The sequence below is a fragment of the Mobula hypostoma genome, chromosome 2 (assembly GCF_963921235.1).
Source record: "Mobula hypostoma chromosome 2, sMobHyp1.1, whole genome shotgun sequence".
Lineage (NCBI taxonomy): Eukaryota > Metazoa > Chordata > Chondrichthyes > Myliobatiformes > Myliobatidae > Mobula > Mobula hypostoma.
Genome location: NC_086098.1, coordinates 39409819 through 39434976, shown reverse-complemented (window position 1 = coordinate 39434976; position 25158 = coordinate 39409819). Strand labels below are relative to the sequence as shown.

The 25158-nt window shown below is 40.0% G+C and overlaps 1 protein-coding gene across 2 annotated transcripts in view; it reads left to right on the top strand.

The window, feature by feature from the left end:
- LOC134339417 (exostosin-1-like) overlaps positions 1–25158 on the top strand; it is a 488758-nt gene that overhangs the window by 371924 nt on the left and 91676 nt on the right. For both annotated transcript variants that reach the window (XM_063035902.1, XM_063035894.1), the window contains exons 7-8: positions 10588–10706; positions 13564–13659. In XM_063035902.1, the coding sequence (XP_062891972.1) occupies positions 10588–10706; positions 13564–13659 (215 nt within the window). The remainder of the gene's footprint in view (positions 1–10587; positions 10707–13563; positions 13660–25158) is intronic.

The following is a 25158-nucleotide window of genomic DNA, read 5'->3' as shown; positions in this document are numbered from 1 at the left end:
GTATTTTTGCAAATTACTTATTTTTAATGATCTTCCAAATGTGAGATCTAATTTGCATAGCTGAGGAGTCATAGTAATAGCAGATCATGACATATTCTGGGAAACTTTTTGTTGAGACATTATTTTAGAGGGAGCTGGGGCCAGTGGAAGGTCTGGTTCGTTAGCTCCCTGTAGTCTACATTATAGTTCTACATTCAAGGAGTGTAGATTACATTGACACTATATTTGTGGCATGGTGCATTGTGGGAAGGAGTGGAAAGGGATTCAGTCCTCCCACTTCAAACAGTTCATGGGCAATCTAGTCACGAAAACTCCATTTGAAGAGTAAATGTATCATTTAACTTTAAATAAATAATGTCTTTTTTAGATGTCAGAGGGATCCCATCAGCTATTCTCATCCAACCACCTAACCTGGCTATCTGTAGTTATCCTCTCCTTTCAGTTACCTACATTCACTCGTTTCCCTTGCTCACCCTTACTCATCTGATGGAGACACTTAAGACCCTCATCGGAGTCTTCCTTTCTTGAGACAGGAGTCCCAAATCCTACCTGGATTGTGCAAAAATTATTTAATTAACATTCAAAGGTTTGTTTATTATCAAAGTATACAACTCTGAAATTCTTTAGTTCTCCGGGTAGCCACGAAACCAAGAAAGAAAAGAAAGGTGGCTCCCCAAATCCCACCTTCCTGCCAAAAAAAAACAAACAAAAGCAGAACAGGCACATCATCCACCAATTCCCTCCTCCCACACAAAAACCGAGCAAAACAGACCAGGCACATCAACTCCCAAATTTCTCCTCCCGCAAAAAAAAAGGGAAAAACTGATCCGGCACATTGGTCCCCAAATTCTCCTTTCCCGCACAAAAAAAATGAGAAGATCGGGTTAATAACTGGGTGGGCACAGGAGTACATTCAGCCAGAGACTCATTCCACCGAGATGCAGCACTGAGTGTCATAGGAAGTCATTCCTGCCTGTGGCCATCAAACTTCACAACTCCTCCCTTGGAGGGTCAGACATCCTGCCCAATAGGTTGGTCCTGGACTTATTTCATAATCTACTGGCATAATTTACATATTACTATTTAACTATTTGTGGTTCTATTACTATATTATTTATGGAGCAACTGTAACGAAAACCAATTTCCCCCGGGATTAATAAAGTATGACTATGACTATGACTATAAGCACAGAATATAAAAACTATAAGATTGAAAGAGAGAGCCTATAGTCCAAGTCCACATCCAAAATGCAAAAAAAACCCTGGGCAACACTCTCTGGGTGCAGCGGCAGGTTCTTCTCCCTCTGGTACAGAGCAACCAATCAAAATGCAAGCAGCTGGTTCTCACCTTCTGCACTTGCTTTGATGCTCCAGTCTCCCTCATTGCTTTAATCGGCAAACAATAGAAGTTATAATCAGCAAAATGGAACCAAACATCAGCTTGCACCCTGTCCTGCGGCCTGCCCACTACAAGGTATCCTCCCGGAAACTGCAGAGTGCTGGAAGTAAGATTCACCCCTATTAAATATACCAGTACCTTGCACAAATGGGCAAATGCAAACCATACTGTTAACTTAGTTTCACAGTTCTGGAAAATCCTAGCTAATGATGTAGGGTCCATTAAGGTACTTTCTCTTCCAATTATATTTTGTACCAGATTATATTAATGTCAGGCTTTATTGAGCATAATAATAAAGTAGAAAACAGTAAATAAGAATAAATGAGATTTTTAATGGGAATTTATGGTCTTTTCTGAGTGGATCAAAGAACTGTTTACCGATACTCCACTTTCTCTGTTTTTTGTGTCCTGTTTTTTCCTTTTCTACCTCGACATGCTCAGAATCAGAATTGGAATCATGGTCAATATCACTGGCATATGTCGTGAACTTTATTGTCTTTGTGGCTGCAGTACAATGCAATACATAATAATAGAAAAAAACATGAATTGTAGTAAGTATATATATAAAATAGCTAAATTAAATAAGTTGTGCAAAAATAGAAGTAAAAAACTAGTGAGGTAGTGTTCATGAATTCAGTGTCCATTGAGAAATCTGATGACAGAGGGGAAGAACATGTTTCTGAACCATTGAGGGTGTGACTTCAGGCTCCTGTATCTCCTCCCTGATGGTAGCAATGAGAAGAGGGCACGTCCTGGGTGGTGGGGATCCTTGATGATGGATGGCACTTTTTTGAGGCATTGCTCCTTGAAGATGTCCTGTGAAGGCTAGTGGCTATGCTGGAGGTGACTCAGTTCACAACTTGCTGCAGCTTCTTTCAATCCTGTGCAGTAGCCCTTCCCACCTCCCCCCACACCCCATACAAGACGGTGAAGCACCCAGTTAGAATGCTCTCTGCAGTACTTATATAGCAATTTGCGAGTGTCTTGGGTGACACAGCAAATCTCCTCATCTCGGAATGAAATATAGCTGCTGTCTAACAGAATGGTGCACAAACAAAGTATTTTCTCTGTATCTTGGACATGTGACAATAATGTACCAATAGACTGTGGCTCATATGATTCATCTACGTCATCTTCCTGCACTTCTTGATCCTTTTACCTAGCAAAACTCTATCAGTCTTGGTTTTCACTTTTCAATACTCCCAGATTTCACAGGGAAAGAATATTTTATGAAGATTACACAGTAGTATTAGTCTAAGCTAAATGTTAATTTTAAAATGGAGCTTGGTTGCTACCTGTTAAGATGGGGAATATTTAATAAGCATTCCCTTTTTTTCTGAACTAGTTAGAGAAAGCAGTTAGTGAAGCCAGAAGAAGGAACAGCACAAAGACAGGTCTTTTGGAACGCCAAATACTATCAACCATGCACTCAAACGAAGCTTTTGTTAATCCCATGTTTTTTATTCTCCCCACATTATCATCAACTGATTCTTGTTTCTAACACTCACCCATACATACAGTAGCGGTGAGTTAACCTACATATCTTTGTGATGTGTGGAGGAAGCCCCTGTGGTCACGGGGAGAACATGCGAACTGCACCCAGACAGAACTCACAGTGAGAACTGAATCCACATTTCTGCCGCTGTAAGATCCGCTAAATGCACCCGCATTCCTGCCCATCTACAAACCCCATTTCCAGAAAAGTTGGGATATTTTCCAAATAAAAACAAAAATCTGTGATATCTTAATTCATGTGAACCTTTATTTAACTGACAAAAGTACAAAGAAAAGATTTTCAATAGTTTTACTGACCAACTTAATTGTATTTTGTAAACATACACAAATTTAGAATTTGATGGCTGCAACACACTCAACAAAAGTTGGGACAGAGGCATGTTTACCATTGTGTTACATCATCTTTCCTTTTAATAATACTTTTTAATCCTTTTGGAACTGAGGATACTAATTGTAGTAGATTTGCAATTGGAAATGTTGTCCATTCTTGCTTGATATAAGACTTCAGCTACTCAACAGTCCGTGGTTTCTGTTGTCTGATTCTCCTCTTCATGATGCGCCATACATTTTCAATAGGAGATAGATCTGGACTGGCAGCAGGCCAGTCAAGCACACGCACTCTGTGTCTACAAAGCCACGCTGTTGTAGCCCGGGCAGAATGTGGTCTGGCATTGTCCCGCTGAAATAAGCATGGACGTCCCGGGAAGAGACATCACCTTGATGGCAACATATGTCTCTCTAAAATCCTAATATACACTTCCGAGTCAATGGTACCTTCACATACATGGAACTCACCCATTCCGTGGGCACTGATGCACCCCCATACCATCACAGATGCTGGCTTTTGCACCTTTTGCTGATAACAATCTGGATGGTCATTTTCATCTTTGGCACGGAGAACTCGACACCCGTTTTTTCGGAAAACTAGCTGAAATGTGGACTCATCTGACCACAGCACACGGTTCCACAGTCTTTCGGTCCATCTGAGATGAGCTCGGGCCCAGAGAACTCACCGGCATTTCAGCATAGAGTTGATGTATGGCTTCCTCCTTGCGTAATACAGTTTCAAGTTGCATTTCTGGTTGCAGCAACGGACTGTGTTGAGTGACAATGGTTTTCCAAAGTACTCTCGAGCCCAGGTGGCTATAGTTGTCACAGTAGCAGGACGGTTTCTTTGGCAGTGCCGCCTGAGGGCTCGAAGATCACGCACATTCAACAGTGGTTTCTGACCTTGCCCTTTACGCACTGAGATGTCTCTGAATTCTCTGAATCTTTTCACAATATTACGTACTGTAGATGTTGAAAGATCTAACTTCTCTGCAAACTTGCGTTGAGAAATGTTCCTTTTGAACTGACTAACAATTCTCTCACGAAGTTTGGCACAAAGGAGTGAGCCACAACCCATCCTTGCTTGCAAAGACTGAGCCTTTGATGGACACTACTTTTATACCCAGTCATGATACCTCACCTGCTACCAATTAGCCTGCTTAATGTGGAGTCTTCCAAACCGGTGTTACTTGAATATTCTGTGCACTTTTCAATCTTATTTTAACTCTGTCCCAACTTTTGTTGAGTGTGTTGCAGTCATCAAATTCTAAATTTGTGTATGTTTACAAAATACAATTAAGTTGGTCAGTAAAACTATTGAAAATCTTTTCTTTGTACTTTTGTCAGTTAAATAAAGGTTCACGTGAATTAACATATCACAGATTTTTGTTTTTATTGCATTTTGGAAAATATCCCAACTTTTCTGGAAATGGGGTTTGTATTTAGTGTATGACATTGTGAAAAATGGGATGGCAAAATGTGTTGTTGATGAAAAAAGATTATCCTTACATGTGTCCCAGATGGAAAGGTGTTGAGTCAAGAGATTTCCATTAGTGGGCTCTATGTTCTTAGAATAGACTTTCTAGATCTTTACCACAACAAAACCTGTTACATCCAATGAACACATGCATCAGCACAGCATCAGCACTAGACTGAGAGTGCATAGCAGGCATGGTATTTCAGGAAAGGAATAATCATCAAACCCATTAGTTTTTGTATCTTATTCACCCATCTTCTCTAATGGAAATGGTGAAACATATTCATTGCATGTTAAAGTACCATATGTTTTAATGTCAGGTTTTGATTGTTATTCTTCCCTTCCCATTTATTTTCATTGATCTTTGCAGCTATAATTGACTTTAGCACACACTTGTGCTCCTAAAGACAAATGTTTTGCTGACCTGTTTGGAATTATTTTTATCAAACTATCCACTGAGTGATTGGCAGTGAGGTTACTCAAGATTTTATTCTGGTGAATATTGAGACATGTAAATTTATCTGAAGGAGCAACATTTAATTTGAGAATACCAGTTTCAAATAAATTTTTTTCTGTCCTGCTACTAAGGTTGTCAAGCTGATCTCACCTCACAAAAGCAGGCCAGTTGTAAGTGATTGGGAATGAAATGTAAAATGTGAATCAAACAAAACCAAACCAATCCACCTAGTTTATGCAGAGGTGGGACAAGAATCAGGCAGCTAATCTGTCACAAGGCAGCAGATTGATAAATTAATACATTATCAAGGCTAGAATGCTCTGATATAACCTGCTTCTGATCTTGGATATGGGCAGCTAATTTCCCAGGTCTCGGAATGCTCAGCAGTTGACACAAAATGAGCGTAGCTCTGCTTATCACTAGGGCAGGAGGGTTCAACTCCACAGCTACTCGGGCGCCTCTCCATCAGACCCCAAACGTTCCTGTTCAGAAGTTGGACAGCCATACTGAATCAGGAAATGAATTCACCTGGAATCCAGGCTCATTCCCCTCTCCCTAGATTATTGGATCAGACCTACCCGGCCCTGCAGACTGCTTCAGAGTTCTCAAACACGAGGAATTCTGCAGATGCTGGAAATTCAAGCAACACACACAAAATGCTGGTGGAATGCAGCAGGCCAAGGCAGCATCTATAGGAAGAGGTACAGTCGACGTTTCGGGCCGAGACCCTTTGTCAGGACTAACAGAAAGAAAAGATAGTAAGAGATTTGAAAGGGGGAGGGGGAGATCCAAAATGATAGGAGAAGACAGGAGGGGGAGGGATGGAGCTAAGAGCTGGAAAGTTGATTGGCAAAAGGGATACAAGGCTGGAGAAGGTAGAAGATCATGGGACGGGAGGAGAGGAGCACCAGAGGAAGATAGAGAGCATGCAAGGAGTTATAGTGTGGGGGACAGAGGGAGAAAAAAAGAGAGAGAGAAAGAAAGGGGAAAAAAAATAAATAATAATAAATAAATAAATAAGGGATGGTGTAAGAAGGGGAGGAGGGGCATTAACAGAAGTTAGAGAAGTCAATGTTCATGCCATCAGGTTGGAGGCTACCCAGACAGAATATAGGGTGTTGTCCTCCAACTTGAGTGGTGCTTCATCTTGACAGTAGAGGAGGCCGTGGATAGACATGACAGAATGGGAATGAGACGTGGAATTAAAGTATGTGACCACTGGGAGATCCTTCTTTCTCTGGCGGACAGAGCGTAGGTGTTCAGCAAAGCGGTCTCCCAGTCTGCGTCGTGTCTCACCAATATATAGAAGGCCGCACCGGGAGCACTGGACGTAATATATCACACCAGCCAACTCACAGGTGAAGTGTTGCCTCACCTGGAAGGACTGTCAGGGGCCCTGAATGGTGGTGAGGGAGGAAGTGTAAGGGCATGTGTAGCACTTGTTCCGCTTACACAGATAAGTGCCAGGAGGGAGATCGGTGGGGAGGGATGGGGGGAACGAATGGACAAGGGAGTCGCGTAGGACCTTTCCTATAGCCTACTATCTGAGAACTGCATTCACTGTTTTTGTAAGGGATTCATTTTGTAGTTTAATACACATCAACTCCATATGACTACTTTATACATCTCTGAGATGGGGATCAGATTTGCACTGCATCCATGAGTGTTCAAACCAGTGTGAGGACACTTCTGAATAAAGAGCCTTTGGCCTCCTGTGTGCTACTTCTGTACTGCCGTTTTGCTATTATTGTACACAAGCCACATTGTTTGGCTACAGAAAGTGGTAAGAATAATGCAGAGTAGATACAAACATGAAACCCCAATGCAAATAGTGCTGAGACACAAAGGAAAAACTGTGATAGCTACTGTTGCATGAAATTGTCTTTTTTTATTTGAATCCTATTATGTGTATCTGTGTACTTCCTTCATGTGACATTTTGACAGCTTTATAAATGATGATCCAGTATTTTTATTAATATCTTTCACTGGAAGATTTTTGTAAGCTTTGACTTCAATTTTCTTTTCACCTTTTCTGAACATGTTGACATAACCTGTTGTGCAGTTCTGTGTGTGTAGGCAGCCCTTCCGTGTCTTGTGTTCATTCTTTGATTATAGATACTAACAGTGAACAACAGCACTGTTCATTTGTTTGGAGCTTCACAGCTGGTCATGGTTGAGCTGTTATACCACGTTTAAATTAAAGGTATCTCAGTGAACAGTGAGATCTTTGTGAAATCATTGAATGGTAGTTGGTGCAGGGAACTAGGGTGATTTTGTTGCAAAGCAATTGTCACCTTTTCTTGAGTGAGGCTCTTGCCTGTGGATGTGAGCGTAGTATAAGTGCAGGTCAATGTTGGCTGAAACATGCATTTCATTTAGTAGATCTCATGTCAGCACAGCTGCCTTGGTGTGTGCATCTCTGTGAGGTTTGCTCTGAGATGCATAGTTTTTCCAACAATCGTTAATCAATTGGATCCAAACTGTTTCACACATTCCCTTCCCAATGGTGCTGCTGCTTGCTTGGGACTCTTAGTTCTATCTCTGTCAGATATTCTGTTATTGCACTTTAGCATTTCTTTTACACAACTTCAGATTGTACTGCTCTCTTTGCATCATTCAGTTGTTTAGCACCTTATCACTGTATTTATTGTTGCATTTATTATTATCGTGTATACTGTTTAGCCTTTGAGCTTCATGCGAGTAAGGTATTTCCTTTCACCCTGATGGATATGATAATAACTAATCTGAACCTAAGTCAGATAATTCAGTCCCTTTGTGGAACATGGCACCTTCTCTATTTTAGTCCCATTTGGGTTCTCTCTCTCTCTCTTCTCTTTTCACCATATTAATGATTGTTTCAGTGCTGCTGCCAGCTTTCAGTCTGAATTTCCACCCTGCCCTTACATTCAGTTGATTCATCCCTGACCCTTCCCAGCCCTCCTTCAATTTCTCTCACTTCTACAGACAGGTTACTGAACAGCATTCAATAAAGGCTCCACACATCAAAGTTGCTGGTGAACGCAGCAGTCCAGGCAGCATCACTAGGAGGAGGTACAGTCGACGTTTCAGGCTGATACCCTTCGTCAGGACTGTACCTCTTCCTAGAGATGCTGCCTGGCCTGCTGCGTTCACCAGCAACTTTGATGTGTGTTGCTTGAATTTCCAGCATCTGCAGAATTCCTGTTGTTTGCGTTCAATAAAGGCTGCCAGCTTCCCCTGGCTACTTCAGCTGCATTTTCTTCCCACCTTACTTTTTGCCAGGACTCCAGTTCATTCTCCCAGTTTTTCCTATGATCTGGTAATGCCACCTTCCATTTCAGTGTCTCGAATGGGTCACACAAAATTTCTTCAATTTTCAGCTCCTCCAAAATTATGTTTTAACTGGGCATATTTTCCATTTTACCTCCATTTTCAGATTTCTGAAGTGACAATTCCCTTTCTAATGCATTAGTTCCCACGTTCAACTCCACTGATATTCACTCCCCTCTGCATGGGATCTTTCTGCGCAAACATTGAAGAGGCAAAGCCTGCCCTCTTACACCCTTCCTTCCACCTTACCAGCCACCAAAGGGTTTTTTTTCTCCCTGTAAAGCAGCAACTTGCTTCTGTTATTTTTTTCAATTTACTACACTAAACACAAAGTTCTCAACATGATCTCTTCTGCACTGGGGAGACCAAATGCTGGTTGGCAACAGCCTTGTAGAACATTTCCATTCAGCCTGCAAGTACATTGTGTAGTATTTAGTTGTCTGTCATCTGAATTATCCATCTCATTTCCACTGTAACTCAACTTCTTAAATTGTCACAGTGAAGCTAAATGTAAATCTGAGAGATGTTACTTCCTCTTCTGACCAGAAAGATATTGTCCAGAGTTCCACAGTTTCAGCACATCAACATTCACATTCACTTCAGATTTTCAGTGTTCACATTAGCTTTGGCTCATAATTTTGGGTAATTATTCTCTGCTTATGCTGGGCTGGTTTTGTCCATCACATGTATTATCATCTCTTTCTTCATTTAATCTCTCTGGCCTTTCATCACTCAACGGATCATTTACTGTAGATCTCCTCACCAATACACCCTTTCTCTGCACCTTAAAACTTCATTAATCTTTTAACTTTGCCAAGTTATGATGAAGAGTCATCAACCTGAGCTGCTAACTCCATATTGTTCTCCCCTAACACTGCCTGACCTGCCATATCTTTCCAGCATTTTCCATTTATATTTCGGATTTCCAAAATTCACAATCGAGTATTGTGTGTATCTTTTCAGGGTTAAAAGCCAGAATGTTTACTGAAATAATCACCGGCAATTACAATGCTGACCAATAAACCACTTTGTCCAATTATAAGGTAACCAGTACACAAGGTTCTTATCCACCCAAGTTTGATCTAGTGACTGATTATCCCACTTATTGTAAACATTTGGCATATTTGGTCAAGCAATTGGAGACACATTAGTCAGTGTGACTTGGTGCCCAGAAAATAATGTATTCCTATCTACTTTCCAGAAAACACGGGCCGAGACATTTTTCGGCACTGTATAAGACCAGGTTAATCTGTTGTTACACAGCACACTGCATATAGTTTTAGCTGTGGGCATGCTGCTTAATAATTCAGTGCTCTGCCTCAGCCATCCTGTCATCCGCTGAGCCAATGTGGAACATTCCAAATGACGTGGTTGGGCCAGTGCTTCACCGGGGGACAGAGGCCTGACACTGTGGTTCTGGTGGTTGGAATAGGGGTGGTCACTTCCAAGGTTCAAGACTTGGGGTTGGAGAATCAGGAGCTTTGGGTAACGATTTTGGTGGATCAGGAGCTTTGGGTAACGGGGTCTCCAGGCAAAGGGTGAGTGAGGGAGAGATTGACCATTGATGAATGGAGCTGCAAGGGTGTGATTACACATGGAATAGATTGGTTGTGCCCTGCAGTGCTGTAGGCAATACTGAGTCACACTGGGTATGACAGAAAAATAATTGTGCCACTCAAATTGGAAGAAGAGACGTTGATCCGGGATGAGAGTTGAGGTTCTAAAACAGCAGCTGGTGAATTTTAATTCAGATAATTAAATAAATCATTAACTGAAAAGTAATGGAGTTCCAGAATATTGTAAAAACACATCTAGTGACAGAGATGTCCTTCATGAAAGGAGAAAGCTGTACTAACATGGTGTGGCCTATATGTGACTCTAAACCCAGCAATAGGAGTGACTCAGTCTGCTTCCTCGGATAGGGGCAATAAGAGTCAACTTTGCTGGTGACATCTCCATTCCATGACCAAATAAAGTCCTGATCTTTCAGAGAAATATTAGTCTATGATTAAATTTGCATACTCTGTTATCCATTGAGTTTATTGTAAAGCCGCTAATTATTTCTCTGCTCGATGATGTGATCCATGATGCTTTTATTTAACAGGCATCAGTCCAGCTGAGGAGTTCACAGCTGTCATTCAGGCAGTTTCACCTCTTCTGACACAGTCCCAGCCTATAGTTAAACTGATATTAGCTGTGTCAAGATCAAAATACTGCAAGCAGGTATGTATTGAGATAATAAGAATGTTACGAATCTTAACTCTTTGAAAAGACTTGATGGCAATACTGCAGCAATAAAGATGTTTTTTTTTAATTACCTTCATAAGATGCATTCAATAATCATCCTCAGATCCACACTCTAATCTTATTGTTTTCTGAATTAAAGCATTGTTCTTCAGATTCTTATTATAGAAAATAAATATTTATGCTTAAAATATTTTGCCCTTCATGGAGGGATTGTCCACTGAGCCTCTGTGGGTGGAAGTTAGGAACAGGAAGGGGTCAATAATTCTACTTGGTGTTTTTTATAGACGACCCAATAGTAACAGGGACAACGAAGAGCAGATAGGGAGACAAATTCTGGAATGGTGCAATAATAACCGAGTTGTCGTGATGGGAGATTTTAATTTCCCAAATATTGATTGGTGTCTCCCTAGAGCAAGGGGTTTAGATGGGGTGGAGTTTGTTAGCTGTGTTCAGGAATGCTTCCTGACACAATATGTAGATAAGCATTGAAGGTCAAGCTGTACTTGATCTGGTATGGGGAAATGAACCTGATCAGGTGTCAGGTCTCTCAGTTGGAGAGCATTTTGGAGATAGTGATCACAATTCCATCCCCTTTACCATAGCATTGGAGAGGGATAGGAGCAGACAAGTTAGGGAGACGTTTAATTGGAGTAAGGAGAAATATGAAGCAGGAACTTGGAAGCATAAATTGGGAGCAGATGTTCTCAGGGAAACGTACGGAAATATAGGGCAGAAATGTGGCAAATGTTCAGGGGATATTTCAGAGGACGGGAGAGGTTCTGGAGGATTGGAGGGTTGCAGATGTTATTCCCTTATTCAAGAAATGGAGTAGAGATAGCCCAGGAAATTATAGACCAGTGAGTCGTACTTCAGTGGTTGGTAAGTTGATGGAGAAGATCCTGAGAGGCAAGATTTATGAACATTTGGAGAGACATAATATGTTTAGGAATAGTCAGCATGGCTTTGTCAAAGGCAAGTCATGCCTTATGAGCCTGATTGAATTTTTTCAGTATGTGACTAAGCACATTGATGAAGGTAGAGCAGTAGATGTAGTGCTTATGGATTTCAGCAAGGCATTTGATAAGGTGTCCAATGCAAGGCTTATTGAGAAGGTAAGGAGGCATGGGATCAAAGGGGACCTTGCTTTGTGGATCCAGAATTAGTTTGCTCATAAAAGGCAAAGATTGGTTGTAGATATTCTGCATGGAGGCGGGTGATCAGTGGTGTGCCTCAGGGATGTGATCTGGGATCCTTACTCTTTGTAATTTTTATAAATGACCTGGATGAGGAAGTGGAGAGATGGGTTAGTAAATTTGCTGCTGACGCCAAGGTTGGAGGTGTTGTGGATAGTGTGGAGGACTGTCAGAGGTTACAGCGGGACATTGATAGGATGCAAAACTAGGCTGAGAAGTGGCAGATGGAGTTCAACCCAGATAAGTGTGAGGTGGTTCATTTTGGTAGGTCAAATATGATGGCAGAATATAGTATTGATGGTAAGACTCTTGGCAGTGTGGAAGATCAGTGGAATCTTGGGGTCTGAGTCCATAGGACACTCAAAGCTGCTGCACAGGTTGACTCTGTGGTTAAAAAGGCATACGGTGTATTGGTCTTCATCAACCGTGGGATTAAGTTCAAGAGCCGAGAGGTAATGTTGCAGCTATGTAGGACCCTGGTCAGACCCCACTTGGAGTACTGTGCTCAGTTCTGGTCACCTCACTACAGGAAGGATGTGGAAACCATAGAAAGAGTACAGAGGAGATTTACAAGGATGTTGCCTGGATTGGGGAGCATGCCTTATGAGAACAGGTTAAGTGAACTTGACCTTTTCTCCTTGGAGCGACGGAGGATGAGAGGTGACCTGATAGAGGTGTATAAGATGATAAGAGGCATTGATTGTGTCGATAGTTAGAGGCTTTTTCCCAGGGCCGAAATGGCTAGCACGAGAGGGCACAGTTTTAAGATGCTTAGAAGTAGTTACAGAAGAGATGTCAGGGGTAAGTTTTTTACGCAGAGTAGTGAGTGTGTGGAATGGGCTGCCAGTGACGGTTGTGGAGATGGATACAATAGGGTCTTTTAAGAGACTGTTAGATAGGTACATGGGGCTTAGAAAAATAGAGGGCTATGGGTAACCCTAGTAATTTCTAAGGTAGGGACATGTTTGGCACGACATTGTGGGCTGAAGGGCCTGTATTGTGCTATAGGTTTTTTATGTTTCTACGTTTTCTATGTTTCTGTAATTATCTTCCTGGACTGGAAAATTCTTATGTTCCTGTGTGATCCCTAGGTTTCTTAATTGGATCAGCATTAAAATTGATAGAGTTGATCTTAAAAGGCGCTTTGTCAAATTGAGCTCAATGCAGCTCCTTCAATGATTAAACAGTGTTTGTGGTTTAAAGAAATCTTAACGTTTGTGTAATTCTTGTGCTTCTCTAAATTTTTTAAAAATATTAAAATGATATAAAGAAACACACAAAATGCTGGAGGAACTCAGTGGGCCAGGCAACATCTGTGGAAATGAATAAGCAGTTGACATTTTGGGCTGAGACCTTTCTTCAGTACTCAAAGATATAAAGAGTTTGTTAAGATTTCTTTAACTTCCTGGTATTTAGAAAGTTTTTGAAAGATTATGGTATTGAGCAGAATTGTTTAATTAAGTAAGATAATAAGTAAGCTAAATTATGCTTTTCTTTGAACAAAACATTAGAAGAACTTTTACAAGAAATTTCTTTTTAGAAAGAATATTTTGTTTCACTCTGATCTCTTCTAATCAAGCTCCTAGGAATGAATTGTTCTTAAAATGATAAGCATATTAATACACATACTTTTTGTTAAGATTGTAGTGCTATGGAACTGTGATAGGTCTTTACCTTCCAAGAACAAGTGGCCCTCCACCCCAGTGCCTATAACTGTAATTGAAGGAGAAAGTAAGGTGGGTCTACTTTTCGTATTCTCATAACATTCAATAAGATTATTTTCAATTGAAAACGGTACTTCTTGGTCACTCTTCTTCTATACCTGAGCAGGAAACCTAATTTGTTATATTTATAGAAGGTTACAGAAAATATACTGATTTAAGGATCAGGTTTTTGACCAAATAGGCAGTTGTGCTAGTAACTGGAAAAGGTTCCAGAATAAATATAATTTCCCCTATTACACATCAACTTCTAGTTCATGGAACTGTTGTGGAAGAATTGACAATAGAGGAAATCAGTATCTTTAGCTAACTCAGGTTGAGTGCCCCTTATCCAAAATGCTTGGGGCTGGAAGTGTTTGGATTTTGGATTTCTTTGGATTTTGGAATATAGAGTAAGATAGGTTGGGATCACCATCATTATCAACTCTGAATTTATATGGTATTGGTAACTAGTCTTTCACATATGTGATTATTAGTAAAAATTATTACCTACCATTAATATAATGAGTGCAACGTAACAAAAGCTGCACAGCAGCATTGGGAGAATACCTGAATCAGCTGTTGAACAGCAAATAAAGGCAGGCTTTCAGTCTCTACCTATGATGCTGTGATTTGATTAAAAGGTTACACTACACTGTATTTGTATTTTACATTTTTTTAATGTAAGGTATAAAACAAGCAGCATTGTAGACTTGTTCTGGTGTTAGATTTTCGTGATCAGCAGATGCTTTAAATGCCGTGCCTTTTCTTAACTTTCTGCAACCAGCCTGCTGAATATTTAGAATTACCTTCAATCTTCGGTTTGTCATGGTCGTCTTTGCTTGTTTCATGATCAGCATGCCGTTAAGTGGTATATGTTCACTCCAGCCACCGTTGACACACGATCAGGATCTTCATTTTTCACTTAAGGCAGTATTTTTCTATTTTTCATTAACTTCTATTTATTACACATGTAAGGTCACTTCTCAGAAACCTGCATGTCGTCTGGGAACATTCCCAGCAATTTTCCACTTGTGACGTCATGGCAGCACTAAAAGGAAAAAAATCAGATTTTGGAGGTTTTCGGATTTTCAGATTTTGGAATTTTGGATAAGGGGTGCTCAACCTGTACAAGATTTCCTTTGAAACCACCTAAATCAATTCACTACATCATATTTAGCAGCAAATTGGAAAGAATTATATGCAAGCAATACTGGAACATTAATGTTACCTTGGGTATATTATGAAACTTGGATGATATTGGTGCCTTTTCCCTTTGGGTCTCTGAAATTAGACATTCCTGGTTTATCTTTAGAAGTGAACAATGAGCTGCTGGACAGCAACTTGGAAATTGAGCAGGAGGTTTGCTCTGCCTATTGTACATATAAATAAATCCACTACCCAAAATGTTGCATGGATCAAGGATGCACATAGCAAGGCAGATGTTTATCCCCATGGGGATCATGCATAAACTAAGATTAAGTGGAGCATCACTACCGCAAAATCTTGCTGTTATTCCTCCTATGACAGTTTATTATTTCTAAACATGACTTGTGGTCTTTTGTGTTGCGTGAAATGAAACAACAATCCTAAACTTCCACCGAAATGGAGCTCTTCCTGGTCCGATCAGGCAGAGAGGATGGATGCAAAGTATTCTGATGCTTGTAATACTGAGCTGAAGTTGGGTACAAGTTATATTACAGTCCCATGCGGACCTGAGAAATATGTCATTCAGGAATACTATTTAAAGGGGTTGCTGCTTGCCCAAAGTGTACAATGCTGGGAATCTCAATGGGATTTCCACTCCACATACCGTGTGAAAACTAGCCTAATGAAGATTAAGGGAATTAAAGGAAAGCTGACATTGAATATGAGTCTGTGGTGCAGAATGGGGAGAGGGAGAAATGGGGAGTGGTAGTGATAGGGGACTCAATAGTCAGAGGATTAAAGTCTGTCACGAGCCTTGTGGCCCATCAGGCTGGTGCTTATACCGGTTTCCGTGGCGTGAAGCGACTGAGAGTAGGAGACTCCCCCCCTCCCCCCGGATAGGACGCCAGTCTATCGTGAGAGAGGTTAACCCCCAGTATTTTTGCCGGTACCCATTCTCAGCTGGGTAGACTGGAGCATTGTGTGGTTAAGTACCTTGCTCAAGGACACACACGCTGCCCCAGCGGAGGCTCGAACCCATGACCTTCAGATTGCTAGTCTAATGCCCTAACCACTTGGCCGTCAGAGGAACAGACAGGAGATTCCATGGGTACGAACGGGACACCCGGATGGTATGTTACCTCCCAGATGCCAGGGTCAGGGATGTCTTGGATCATGTCCACAGCATTTTGGAGGGGGAGGAGAAGCAGCCAGGTGCCTTGGAAAATATTAATACCAATGAATGGAAGGAAAAGCAAAGAGGTCCTGAAGAGAGAACTTAAAGAGCTAGTCTGAAAGCTGAGAAGCATTACCTCCAATGCAGTAATTTCTTGGATTGCTGCCTGTGCCACACGCCAGTGAGGGTAGAAGTAGGATGATCCAGCAGATAAATACATGGCTGAGAAGTTGGTGCAGGGGGAAGGGCTTCAAGTTCTTGGATCATTCAGGTCTCACTCGGGGATGTATGATCTGTACAAAAGGGACGGGTTACACCTGAACCCAAGGGGGACCAATATTCTCGTGGGCAGGTTATAAGAAATAAGGTGCATGATCTGTTGCACTTCTATAGATTGTTGGGTGTGATGTTGCTGCCAGTACTGAATCATGGCTGATAGATGGTTGTAGTTGGGAGCTGAATGTCCAAGGACACACATTGTATTGGAGGGATAGGAAGGTAGGCAGAGGGGGTGCCTGGGCTCTGCTAGTATGAATAGCATCAAATCATTAGAAAGATGTGACATAGGATCAGAAGATGTTGAATCTTTGTGGGTTGAGTTAAGAAACTGCAAGGATGAAAGAACCCTGATGGCAGTTATATACTGGCCTCCCAACAGTAGCTGGGATGTGGACTACAGATTACAATGGAAATAAAAAAGGCCTGTCAACAGGGCAATGTTATGATAGTCATGGGAGATTTTAACATGAAGGTAGATTGGGAAAATCAGATTGGTAATGGATCTCAAGAGAGTGAATTTGTTGAATGCCTATGAGATGGCTTTTTACAGCAGCTTGTCCTCGTGCCTACGAGGGAATCAGCTATACTGGATGGAGTGTTAGGTAATGAACCAGAGGCGATCAGGGAGCTTAAGACCTCCTTTTGGAGGCTGATCACAATATTATTGAGTTCAACTTGAAATTTGATTGGAAGCAAGTAAAGGATGACTTTACTTTAAAGTAGCAGTATTTCAGTGCAGTAAAGGAAATTACAGTGGTATGAGAGAGAGAGTTGGTCAAAGTCAACTGGAAGGAGATGCTGGCGGGGATGACAGCAGAGTAGCAATGGCTTGAGTTTCTGGGAAAAATTAAGAAGGTGCAGGATAGATGTATTCCAAAAACACAGAAATATTCAAATGACAAAATAGTACAGCTGTGGCTGACAAGGGAAGTCAAAGCTAATGTAAAAGCAAAAGAGAGGTCATACAACAAAGCAAAAATTAGCAGGAACAGAGAGAATTGGGAAGCTTTGAAAAACCTAGAGAGTGCATCTAAAGGAATCATTAGGAGAGAAAAGATGAAATATGACGCCAAGCTCGCAAACAATATGAAAGTGAATAGTAAAAGCTTTTTCAAGTATGTAAAAAGTAAAAGAGAGATGAGAGTGAATATAGAACTGCTAGAAAATGAAGCGGGAGAAATATTAACAGGGGGCAAGGAAATGGCAGATAAACTAAATGAATATTTTGCATCAGTCTTCACTGTGGAAGACACTAGCAGTGTGCTGGGTGATGAAGGATGTGAGGGAAGAGAAGCATGAGCAGTTACTATTACAAGGGAGAAGATGCTCAAAAAGCTGAAAGACTTAAAGGTGCATAAGTCACCCGGACCAGATGAGCTGCACCCTACGGTTCTGAAAGAGGTAGCTGAAGAGATTGTGGAGGCATTAGTAATGATCTTTCAAAAATCATTGGACTCTGGCATGGTTCCAGAGGACTGGAAAATTGCAAATGTCAGTCACTCTTTAAGAATGGAGGAAGGCAGCAGAAAGGAAATTATAGACCAGTTACCCTGACCTCAGTGGTTGGGAAGATGTTGGAGTCAATTGTTAAGGATGAGGTTATGGAGTACTCAGTGACACAAGACAAGATAGGACAAAATCAACACAGTTTCCTTAAAGGAAAATCTTGCCTGACGAACCTGTTGGTATTCTTTGAGAGGATTACAAATGGATAGATAAAGGGGATGCAGTAGATGTTGTATATTTGGACTTTCAGAAGGCCTTTGACAAGGTGCCATACTTGAGGCTGCTTTCCAAGTTAAGGGTCCATGGTATTACAGGAAAGTTACTGGCATGATTAGAACATTGGCTGATTGGTAGGAGGCAGTGAGTAGGAATAGAAGGATTCTTTTCTGGTTGGCTGCCAGTGAATAGCGGTGTTCAGCAGGGGTTAGTGTTGGGGCTGTTTCTTTTTATGCTGTATATTAGTAATTTAGGTGATAAAGTAGATAGCTTTGTCGCCAAGTTTGCAGATGATATGAAGATTGGTGGAGGGGCTGGTAGAGTTGAGGAAATAGGAAGGCAGTAGAAGGACTTAAACAGATTAAGAGATGGGTAAGAAAGTGGCAAATGAAATACAATGTTGGAAAATGCATGGTCATGCACTTTGGTAGTAGAAATAAATGTGCAGACTCTTTTCTAAACAGGGAGAAAATCCATAAATCTGAGATGCAAAGGGACTTTGGAGTCATTGTACATTACTTCTGAGGAGCACTAATTTTAAAATAAATAGCAGCAAAAACTTGATAATTGATCGTTATCCTCCATTGTTATACCTCATGTAACTCCAGTACTTGGGTAAGTTTTTCTAAAAAAAAGTAAACAGGCTATAAAAGATAAAGGTGAATGTTAAAGGTGGATAAATATTGCTAGTATGCAGCTTGTAGGAGAGAACAGGACAAGTAAATTAAAGTGTTTTTTAAAATTTATGATATTTTTTATTCCTCTTCCAACCTCATTGGCCTGAGAGGAGTTACTGGACGGAATGTGTACATGATCTAATAACTAAAATTCAGATTTAATTCCATTGTTATCAAATGTGAAGTGACTATAATAGGCATGGACATTAAGAGGAAAGATGCATTACATTTCTTATGACACTTGAAAAGAATACTGTATTTTATATTGGGCATTATTCTACAAAAATAGAGAATTCAGAAGAGGTTTTTTTTTTCATTTAGACCAGAAAGACAACCTACATTTTCCTTGAGATTGCTAAATGTGTTTATCCTTGGACTTCCCACTGTGAAGTATATATTTTCCCCGGAGTAAGCTTGCTAGTTAAGAGGATCCATATCTCATGCAGTGAGGCTAAGCACAAGACCAGATTCTTGTAGAACATTATCTGATTAAAAGTTACAAAAAAAAATTTGAAAAGCATTAATATTTTAACAAAGACAAATGCCACATGAATAATTAAATATATCACAGCAAACACAAATCACTAAAAAAGTGGAACCTACCTCTTTCTTTTGTTCCTGTCAGCTGTAAAATCACCATTCAGCTGAGTGAGCTTCAGATATAATTTGCCACAGAATCGGCAAACAGTTTCCCAGCTTAATTGCTCCATGTCAGAATTTACAAGACTTGCAGGACCACTGGAAGTGCTTAGAGAATTACAGTTACCAAACTACCTGCTAAATAAAGAAAAAAAATTGTTTTGGTTGATTAAGGTGGAAAATAATGTATGATGTTAGGTCCAAAATGGATTTCTCTTTGATCAAAAAAAGAATCAAAGGGACAATTTTAAAAAACTATTTTCCGGATTCAATGTTAACTGTGGAACTCTTCTGAGCAAGCTTTGACCAGATTTGCTAAGCTTTTGGGACCGATCCTAATTTGAAGTTATTAATGCATGCAAAACTAAATCAGAAAGTATCTTGGTTAAGCCTGTGACATAACTTTACCAATCTTCATTGTTACCATGTTGAAAATCAAAGAAAGTAAGAAAAATGTTTAAAAGGTAGCTTTGGAAATATACATTGATTAAATTAGTTTGATAGAAGGAAATTAATGTTAAACCAGTATAAACAAGAACGGATGAGTGAGAAGGAATGGATAGAGGAAATGTGCAGTTTGAAGTGTTTAAAGTTTGTCATTTTGCCTACAGCCAATGCATTGTTGTAGTAGTGTCTACTTCAGGATTTAATATAACCATTATAGTATACTGATGAATGGCCTTGTTAGATTTGATGTTATACCAAGGCTAAATTACAATAGATTGAGTAAATATTAATTTATCTATTTTGGAAAGAACGTATGGAAGATCATTTGGTATTCAATCTAACATTCTTTGTCACATCATCAAAAACAGATTAAACATAAATCTAATTGATGCTTTTAGATCTTGATGTGATTTTGGGTTATAATGCAGTGCAGTGTACATCCCAAACTGCATGTGCCATTGAAATTTTAAATTAACTTAGTGTGAATAATATTTCTTAAAAATGTAGTAATATACTTGACAACTCAAAAATATACACCCTTAATACAAATTAAAATATACTATTAAATCTCTTGGCTTCATCCCAGGAATTACATTGGGATTTTATTGCTGATGGTTTCCTGTGCTGATCCTGCCTGATGCATGCTAGCATCACTATTCAGCACCTTTAGTCCTGGGCCAGAAAACTTGTGACATTTTGGTTTGTCTAAAAGACACTTCTAGTGGATTCTGCACAAAAGTTAACTTTTTACCAGTCCACAGTCAAAGATCTGAGCTAAAGGCTTGAGTGCCCTTTCCTGCTGGGCAGTTCACCATCTGAAGGTGCATTAATCTGAGAAAGATCAAGAAAATAACACTGCACCTCCAGTGAGCTCCAGCCCCAGAACCTGTTCTGTCAGGTCATTGAAAGTGGGCATACAGGTACAGCAGGCGGTGAAAAAGGCGAATGGTATGCTGGCATTTATAGCGAGAGGATTCGAGTACAGGAGCAGGGAGGTACTACTGCAGTTGTACAAGGCCTTGGTGAGACCACACCTGGAGTATTGTGTGCAGTTTTGGTCCCCTAATCTGAGGAAAGACATCCTTGCCATAGAGGGAGTACAAAGAAGGTTCACCAGATTGATTCCTGGGATGGCAGGACTTTCATATGAAGAAAGACTGGATGAACTGGGCTTGTACTCGTTGGAATTTAGAAGATTGAGGGAGGATCTGATTGAAACGTATAAAATCCTAAAGGGATTGGACAGGCTAGATGCAGGAAGATTGTTCCGGATGTTGGGGAAGTCCAGAACGAGGGGTCACAGTTTGAGGATAAAGGGGAAGCCTTTTAGGACCGAGATTAGGAAAAACTTCTTCACACAGAGAGTGGTGAATCTGTGGAATTCTCTGCCACAGGAAACAGTTGAGGCCAGTTCATTGGCTATATTTAAGAGGGAGTTAGATATGGCCCTTGTGGCTACGGGGATCAGGGGGTATGGAGGGAAGGCTGGTGCAGGGTTCTGAGTTGGATGATCAGCCATGATCATAATAAATGGCAGTGCAGGCTCGAATGGCCGAATGGCCTACTCCTGCACCTATTTTCTATGTTTCTATGTCATTACTCATAGTTCTCTTGGAACTGGTTATACAGGGCTATGTGTATTTTCTGGCAGCTCTGCCAGCGTTAAGGGCAGTTGTGCACTAGAAAGATGGAACATAGGTCTCTAAAATCTTTACTTATGTTATTTGGAATTAGTATTCCAGGGAGAATGCAGTGCCAGAAGTGCAGCCTAGGTGGATACATAACTATAATTGTGTTCATTTCAATACATTATGACATGTGAATACTTACACACCAGACTAAGCAAGAGATGCTTCTTTGTCCCGGCAGTCTCAGAAGAAATTAAGCGCAGTGTGCTGTTAGAATCTGGTTGTGATTTGAGGATTATAGAAATCAGATTAATACTGACCAAGGAACTGATTGTAGACTTCAGGAGAGGCAGACCAGAGGTCCATGAGCCAGTAATCATTTAGTAGCTTTAAATTCCTAGGTGTCAGTATCTCAGAGGACCTGTTCTGGACACATCATAATATAATTATTATTGTGAAGCAAGTACAACAGCGCCTTTACATCCTCAGGAGTCAGCGGAGGTTCCCCATGTCATCGAAGACCTTGGCAAACTTCTATAGATGTGTGGTGGAAAATGTGCTGACCGGCTGCATTAAGGCCTGGTATGGGAGCACCAATGTCTTTGAGTGAAAATCCTACAAAAGCTAGTAGATCAAGCCCAGTACTTCATGGATAAAACCCTCCCAACCATTGAGCACATAAAACGTTGTAGAAAAGCAGCATTAATCATCAAAGATCCTCACCACCCAGGCCATGCTCTTTTATTGCTGCTGCAATCAGGTAGAAGGTACAGGTACCTCAGGCTTCGCACCACAAGGCTCAGGAAAAGTTACTACACCTGAACCATCAAACTCTTGAATAAAAGGGGATAGCTACACTCGTTTAAGGGCTCTGCTAGTTCATGCTCATTATTTATTGCTATTTATTTATAAATGCATTTGCACAATTTTTTTTACAGTTAACAGCTCCTGATGTTTACAGTTACTGTTCTATAGATTTGTCAAGTATGCCCGCAGAAAAAGAATCTCAGGGTTGTATGTGGTGATATGTGTGCACTCTGATAATAAATTTTACTTTGAACTTTGAAGTTTGAAATCGAGTTTGTGAAATTGACCTTGCACAAAATGAAATTGGGTAACGACATGGATATCCTCTGACAAAGAGTGCATGTATGTGTGAAACTGACAACCATGGGTCTGTGACCATTTGTTTACTACATTCATCTTTTCTTTAACAAAAGTTCTGCAGTCATTCTATTGACTGGCTAGATACTTAACTGGCTTTAATGAATTTAGTTCACATTTTCATAATTTACAATAGTTATGTTAGGAAAAGTGGTGCAAAATGTTTCAACTCACTAAAACAGTGATATTTAATACGAACTCAGCTGAGAAGCAGAATCAACAGCTTTATTTACAGCTGCTTAATATCCTAAGCTGCTTGCTTCATACTAACCCTATGTACCTACGCTATGTAGACTCCATAGCAACACCTGGCTTGACTTCAGTTATACAGAAAGGAAAAGCATCAGTGAAAATTAAAGAAGAGCCTAAAATATTGCTTGCTAAATCTATTAATTTAAAAGTAGAACATGCCACAGCAATCTACTGGGCCAGCAAATAAATGGAAGCACAGCGGATAGGTGGAATCTAAGCACTTATCCACGTAGCTCCTCACGAGTCACAGTTCACTTTCTCAAGAAAGTCCCAGCTATTCCTGCCTTCCATTTCCCGTATATCAGTTCATTTTCAATCTGTGCAAATATAATTCCCCAAATCCCATATGCTTTAATTTTGAACACAATCCTCTTATGAGAGACCTTGTCAAAGAAATGCCTTTTAAAAACCCAAATACACCACACTGACTAAATCTCCCTTATCTATTATTCCCATTATATCCTCAAAAGAAACCTCCACTAGGTTTGTCAAACATGAGTTCCCTTTCAAAAATGCATGTAGATTTTTTTCAAATCCTCTTGATATTTTCAAAGTCCCTGCAACTGCATATTGTAACACTTCCCTAAAATGACATCAAGCTAACTGGTCTGTCCTCCCTGGAAACTTTCTTAAAAATATAACTGGGTTACACTCGCCACCCTTCAATCCACAGGAATCTTTCCTAAATCTCAAAGACCAAAGTAAATTTATTATCAAAGTACATATGTGTCACCATATTCAACCTTGAGATTTATTTTCTTGCTAGTATACTCAATAAATTCAATAAAAACCACACCAACAGGGTAGACAACCAGTGTGCAAAAGACAACAAACTGTGCAAATACAAAGAGAAAGATGATAATAATAATAAAATACTGTAAGTAAATGATAAATATCTGGAAGATGAGATGAAGAGTCCATGAAGGTGAGTCCATTGGTTATATAGAATTTAGAAACACTGTGAAGTGACATCCCAGAAATCATTGGAAAGTATATAAAATGCACCTGAATTTTAATTATTTAGCTGACAAACATCAATGAACAAACATATAAGGGATATGCTAAATGGAAGATCAACATTGATTCCCAATAGCAAGAAATGATAATTACATCATAGAAAATGCAGTTTTACATCAAAGGAATAAATTAGCCACCAAAGAATATGATCTTCGTTATTGTTCTCATTTTTAGAAATTCCTCAAAAATTACAATTTATTGAAGGAATATTTGAAACTCTTCGTCTGACATGTATACGCCTGTAAACTACAAGTGTGATCAATTTGAGGCATGGGCCTTTGTAGTTGTGAATGCACCAAGATAGACGTTTTAGTATCTTTCAGAATATATATGTTCTGACTTACTGGAAAGTGTTCTTCCACTTAATTAAGGCACCAATACTCACTCCTGTTAGTGTACAATTTTGCCAAAAAGATTGTCATTTGATATTTATGTTCAACCTAGCATTGAACTTTTCACATCCAAAACATATGTATGAAAGTCTTATAAAGTTTATGGGTTTAGATAATATTCTGCCAGTTACTTTATGGCTACTTAGAGTGTGGATTTTCTAATTTACAAATGCCAAATTTTGATACAAAGCTAAATAAATAGGAGATTTTTATAGTGTATAATTCCATGTGAATAAATAAGCTTCTGTAAAAGTCTGCACAAAATTCTTTTCTAACATGCCAAAGAATGCTCACAAATGAATGAGTGGTACAATTTTTGTGTAAAGTTGATTTAAAATCAACACACTAAACAATTCCTTGAAGTGCAGTATTAGTTGTGTAAATTATCGTTGGCTTAGTCCATGGTGAATAATAAGACAAATTTATTTTTTAATGGTTCATTCTGATTATTAATTATGGAGAATGCATTGCTCAAACTTGGTATCTCATGGTAAATTGATCGTTCCCAATTTGCAAATTACTGATCTGCTGCTTTTTTCCTAGAATTTTCTTTTGTGTTTCTGATGACATTAGATGATCATTAATGCTGAGATGCTGTGCCTGGAAATGGGATTACATGGTGCCTCTTATCTGGAGTTGGTCAAATCTGCAACCATTTGAAGATCAATTCATGTCACTTAGAAAGTTTGACTGTCTCCTACCTGTTATGAGCTCGTACCTGTGCAGGGACTCGCATGATAATGCATGGCGTAAAGCGCATTCTCCTGGGCACGAAGGCTGTGGAGAACGAAGATAGCGAAACTGACAATATTTCATAGGGTGCTGTTGAGACTTCACCTGCAGCTGTGTAGACTTTTTAGACCATAAGGTGTAGGAGTAGAATTAGGCCATTTGGCCCATCGAGTCTACTTCGCCACTTCATCATGGCTGATCCAATTTTCCTCTCAGCCCCAGTCTCTTTCTTTCTCCCTATATTCCTTCATGCCCTGACCAAT